Source organism: Chiloscyllium plagiosum, unplaced genomic scaffold (assembly GCF_037043375.1).
Source record: "Chiloscyllium plagiosum isolate Xiang-an unplaced genomic scaffold, Cpla_swu_hap1 HiC_scaffold_4, whole genome shotgun sequence".
Lineage (NCBI taxonomy): Eukaryota > Metazoa > Chordata > Chondrichthyes > Orectolobiformes > Hemiscylliidae > Chiloscyllium > Chiloscyllium plagiosum.
This window is the reverse complement of record NW_028270142.1, coordinates 131628626-131634625: the sequence shown is the minus strand read 5'-3', so window position 1 is coordinate 131634625 and position 6000 is coordinate 131628626. Positions and strand designations below refer to the sequence as shown.

The 6000-nt window shown below is 39.6% G+C and overlaps 1 protein-coding gene across 2 annotated transcripts in view; it reads left to right on the top strand.

The window, feature by feature from the left end:
* Positions 1-6000, top strand: part of ppp4r1 (protein phosphatase 4, regulatory subunit 1) — an 83572-nt gene that overhangs the window by 18528 nt on the left and 59044 nt on the right. For both annotated transcript variants that reach the window (XM_043687763.2, XM_087986700.1), the window contains one exon: positions 4716-4822. In XM_043687763.2, coding sequence (XP_043543698.2) covers positions 4716-4822 — 107 coding nt within the window. The remainder of the gene's footprint in view (positions 1-4715; positions 4823-6000) is intronic.

Sequence of the window (6000 nt, the reverse complement as noted above, 5' to 3'; positions counted from 1 at the left end):
TCTACATTTGTAGAACTGTCCTGAAGATCATTGAGTCAAAGCTGAGGAATTGCAGAATATAATTGCTCTTTGCTTACAGCTTTTATTTCCATGGTCTGCAAAAGTAAAAGGATAAAGGCAATGAAGTAAAAAAGAGTGTGTGCATCGTTTGCTCTTGACTTGATCTCAGTTCAAGTGGATAATATTTTGGAGCAGTAATTCAAGAATGTGTTTGTTATTTGTAGTGTTACTATTACTTCATACACGCTTTGTTAATATTAAGACACTTGAAATCCATGTAATGTCTAAAACGCAGTTTACCTTGAGTTGCAATCTGCAGAAAATGTTTTTTCCCCCAAAGTAATATGCAAAAAAGAAAATATAGGCATTTTGATGGATCACAATGTTAAATATACTCAGCTGTAGAAATTTGATTGTTTTCACAGTCTCCTTAAGATTTAACAGGTCTCAGTTTGAAAACTTACCTCAGGCACAGCTGCATGTCTGCAATTTCAGTGAACAATTCCAAACATTATTAGAAATTCTGTAAGACCTATTGAATGAAAGAATGCTCTGTTGTACAGAACCTTTAATGACCACAACTTGTTCTGAAGCCTTCAGTCTCAGCAAGTGCCATCACTATGGTAAATTTGGAAGTGTGGCACTCGCTTTCCCTGCAGCTTTGTTTCCTGTTTTTTCTTTTAAGTATGAAATCTAAGGTATTATCTTGCTAGCTGCTAATGATTTAAGTTTTCTGATGCAATTACTATTCTGGTCAACTGAATCAGCACTGCATCATGCTTGCATTTCTGGAACTAATTTTTGAAATTTGCTTGTTGTGGCTAGTACCTTTTCCAATAATGATTACCGCAAGTGTGCTTATCTTATTGAATATTGCTGAAGAAGTTCAGGATAAAGGGCATTTGGATCCTAAAATTGCTGTCACAAGCATGAAGTAACACTATAGCTTTCCTTATTCAAGCACTTTTATCTGCTTCACTTTCCTATACACTTTTGCAAGACTTCAGCTGTCGTTTTGGAAATCATGACATGATTTAAGTGAGAGTTTGTTACTTTTGTCTTTTGAACCCTAAACTAGAGTTCATCTAAATGTAAAGAAAGTTCAAATCTTGTCTACACCAAAATAGCCTATCTTGGCCAGGATAGTTGTGCTACAGTGGAGTTTTGATTGGTCAAGCAAATTCATTCTGAAGTGGATGTCTCCTGAGTACTAGTAAAACGTGAAATATCTGCAGATGTTGGAAACAGAAATTACTGGAAAATGTCAGTAGATCTGGCAGCATCTATGGAGAGAAATCAGAGTTAATGTTTTGGGTCCAGCACCCTTTCTTCAGAACTGATGGTAGCTATGAGAATTTGGTTTTCATGCAGAAGATAGGGTAGGGTGGTAGGGATAAGGAGTAAACAATAAGTGGTTATAAGAGTCCAAAGATAGAGAAGAACAGTTGGACAGAGACAAGAGTGGATGACCATCAGCCCAGGAGCATCAATGACTGCTAATCGGGATCATTAGTGACTAACAGGGGCGTAGTATCTAATAGAAGACTGTGATAACAAGGCCTGGTGTGTGGGGGTTGGGGTAAGGACAAGGCCTCAAGCTCTAAAATTGTTGAAGTCTATATTGAGCCCAGGAACGCTGTAGAATTCCGAAGTGCAAAATGAGGACCACCAGCTTGCGCTGAGCTTCACTCGAACACTGCAGCAAGCTGGAGTTGGGGAACAGGGTGGTGTGTGAATTGGGCGGCAACTGGAATCTCAGGATCTCTTTTGCAGGCAGGATGTAGGTGTTCTGCAAAGTGGACACCCAGTCCAGTGCTTTGTCTCCCAGTGTAGAGGAGACCACATTGTGAGCAGCTGCAGTAGACTAGGTAGAGTGAAGTGCAGGTAAACCATTGTTTCATGTGGAACATCATTCCTCAGATGAGATCAAATTGCAAACAGTACTCTAGGTGTGGTTTCATCAGGATGCTTCACAATTACAATAGGACATCCTTGCTCCTGAACTTGAATGCTGTCACTAGGAAGGCCAGCATACAGTATGCTGTCTTCATGCTACACCTTCGTGCTTACTTTGAATGGCTAGTGTACAAAGAAATGGAGGTCTTTTTGCAGTTTCCCTTTACCCAATCTATTGCCCTTGAGAGAATTTGTCTTCCAAAATGGATAAGCTTTCATTTATCCATGTTCTACTTGATTTACCAGACATATGCCCATTTACCCAACTTGTCCAAATCACACTGAAACATTTTGTGCGTCCTACTCGCAGTTCACCCTCCCACTTGACTTTGTGTTGTTTACAAACTTGGAAATATTTCATTTAATTCCTTCATCTAAATTATTAATATATATTGTGAATAGCTGCTGTCCTAGCACTGATCCCTGTAGTATCCTAGCAGTCACTGTCTGCCCCTAGAGTATGAATAAATGGATCACTATCCTTTATTTCCTGACTGCCAGCCAGTTCTCTATCTGTCAATCCACAGTCCCATGTGCTTTAATTTTATAGACTAATCTCTTTTTGCCACCTTACTGAAAATCTTCTGCAAGTCCAAGTAAACAGTATCCAATGCGTCATCCTCATCAACTTTAGTAATTGCATCCTCAAGATACCAGCGGAGTTGTCAAGCATTATTTTCCTTTTCTAAAACTATGCTGGCTCAGTCCAATCCTGTCACTGTGTTCTGTTATTAAATCTTCTATAATGGACTCTAGCATTTTTCCCATTATCAGCGTCAGGCTAGCCAGTCTATAATTCTTGGTTTTCTCTGCCAACGTTTTTGACTAGTACGTTGCATTATCTAGCCGAATGCATAGGAACTGTCCTAAAGTCTATAAAATCTTGAAAAATGACCACCTGATGTGGCTACTTCTACTCTGGCCGCTTCCTTAAGTATTTTGCGACGTAGATTATTGGACCCAGTGGATTTATCAACTTTTAATTCTATCAGTTTCTCAAGTAATAATGTTTACCTTCAGATCCTCCTCCTTCTCAATAGACCCTGTATTCCCCAACATTCCTCCTTTTGAGAAGACAGAATCAAAGTGTGTATTCAATTGGACTGACATGTTTGTTCCCCATTATAACTTGTCCTGTGTCTAACTTTTAAGGAACCCACATTTGTCTTTGCTAATCTTTTTCTCTTAAACTTAGGGAAGCTTTTATGATTAGTTTATACATTCCCAGTAAGCTTACTCACTTTTCCCCTTTTAATCAAACCCTTTTATCCTCCTTTACTGAAATCTAAACTGCTCCCAGTCCTCAGATCATCGACTTGAAGCATTGACTCTGTTTCTTTCTATGGAAATCCTGACCTGATTTCAAATTCCCAAATTCTGTAATTTTATTTTGTCCTGCTAGCCATCTGATATGAAGATCTTCATTCAGATTTTGATTTGTCATTTTTATTATTGTAATAAAGCAGTATGAGAGAGCATTTGTAAACTTATGAAATAATACAGAATTGTTGCTCTCGTGGGCGGCACGGTGGCACAATGATTAGCACTGCTGCCTCACAGCGCCAGAGACCCGGGTTCAATTCCCGCCTCAGGCAACTGACTGTGTGGAGTTTGCACATTCTCCCCGTGTCTGCGTGGGTTTCCTCCGGGTGCTCTGGTTTCCTCCCACAGTCCAAAGATGTGCAGGTTATGTGAATTGGCCATGCTAAATTGCCCGTAGTGTTAGGTAAGGGGTAAATGTAGGGGAATGGGTCTGGGTGGGTTGCGCTTCGGCGCTTCGGCGGGTCGGTGTGGACTTGTTGGGCCAAAGGGCCTGTTTCCACACTGTAATGTAATCTAATCTAATTTCCTAACATAATAGTTGGTGTTAAAGAATAGTTTGCTACTCCCAATGGCCAAATAAATTGATTTTCAATGCTGTGACTTGCCTATGAAAGTAATTTTATGTTGCATGTACTTCATCTAGTAGCACAATACCCCCTAGCATTCTTTGACATTACCAGGATTCTATTCAGAATTAGTAGTTGCTTGTGAACTTTCTTTTCTATTCCAGATTTTGAGGCAACTGATTTTTTTTTTTCACTTTAATGCAGTACATCACTTCATATTATAAGGCAAATAAACAGCTGCATATTGAACTGATTTTATGATAAAGATGAACATAGATTGCTTTCATTTGCTAAAAAGTTAAAATACTGAAAGCCAGTATAGTTGGTTAATGTGTTCAGCATCATAGGGCATTGCAGTGCATAATGTGACATTTCATTCCATTGTGTCTGTGTCACCTCTTTGAAAAAGCACACCAGTCTGACCAAGTCCTATTTGTGTTTAGTTATGCTTAATTTTTCAGTTCAAGATTGTAGTGCTATTGGAAAATAGCAAATCAAATTATTTGGGAATAAGAATCTGCTTTATTGGAAAACATAAAGTAATGTGGGGTAAAATCTCTTTGCCCTTTTGGGCAGAGATTGGTGCTAGGCAGTTTCTGCGTTAACCTCAACCATGACCTTTTTTGCCCTGAAAGTTGGCAATTTGTGTTGGCAACTCTTCAGCACTTCAGTCAAATTGACATTATACCCATGATAACAAACCTGGTGATTAGGTGACCAGTCCTGCCAACAATGTGGTTTTGATATTTCAAAATACATTTTAATCCCCTGGGGAGGGGAACTGAAAGTATGCAGTGGTTAAAATAAGTTCTTTCCAACAATTAGGTAAAATATTAAAGCATTTTTACTTTTTTCTTTCATTTTTAACAGACAAATGGTAGCACGAGGTTTGCTCGATACGCTGCGGGCAGTCAGCGATGATGAAAAGGACTGCCTAGCAGTGCTGGAGAGAATAAATAAGCTCGCAGAAGATCCAGGTAACATGGTGTACATGTTTTGTACTTGAATGATCTGTAACTTTAGTAAGCAGCATTTGAAAATATTGGAGTTGGTGGGTGGGGGAGGGTGCGATGGGGGTGTGTATATGTAGAAGTTGATCCTGATCGTATCTTCTGACTTGTCCTGATTAGTTCCTGGGCATACTTCGCACAATTTAGTACATTTCTGATGCTGCATCTCATTCCTATTTGTGCTGCCTGAAGTCCTGTCATTTGTGGATGTTTAATCCCTTTTAATTAGTGCATAAATATCAGTTGGAAGAAGCATTGTGGTCTTTAAGGTATGTTGCTAATTTAAACTACTGTCTGATAGTGAAGTATTTTTCTTCCTTGTGTTTCAAGTTAGCATTTTATTAGTTACGCCAGTTTCTTTGTTTTAAAGCCACTTATTTCTACAAGCTTTTGGGTTAGATGCTGCACTGTTTGACAAGATAAAGTGCAGTTAGCGAGTTTTAAGATATGTAGCTCAGGTTGAGGTTCTGGATCTATGTTTGCTTGCTGAGCTGGAAGGTTTGTTTCAGACGTTTCGTCACCATATTAAGTAACATCGTCATTGAGCCTCTGGATGAAGCACTGGTGGTATTGCATGCTTGTGTTTGGGTTTCCTTGAGGTGGTGATGTCATTTCCTGTTCTTTTTCTCGGGGTGGTAAATGGAATCCAGGTCAATGTGTTTATTGATAGGGTTCCGGTTGGAATGCCACGCTTCTCAGAATTCTTGTGCGTGTCTCTATTTGGGTTGTCCTAGGATGGATGTCTTGTTCCAGTCGAAGTGGTGTCCTTCCTCATCTGTGTATAAGGTCATGTCTTTTTGTGGCTAGTTGATGTTCATTATTCTTGGTGGCTAGTTTTCCGCCTGTTTGTCCAATGTAGTGTTTGTTACAGTTCTTGCAAGGTGTTTTGTAAATGGCATTAGTTTTGTTTGTCTGTACAGGGTCTTTCAAATTCATTAGTTTCTATATAGTGTCTTGGTGGGTTTGTGGGCTGCCATGATGCCAAGAGGTCTGAGTAGTCTGGCAGTCATTTCCGAGGTGTCTGGACGTGTTATGTCTGCTTGTTTGTGTTTGTTGCTGAGAAACTGATGCACTGTGTTAATTGGATTCTGGATCCAAAAGCCCTTTTGCCCGAAACGTCAATTTTGCTGCTCGTCAGATGCTGC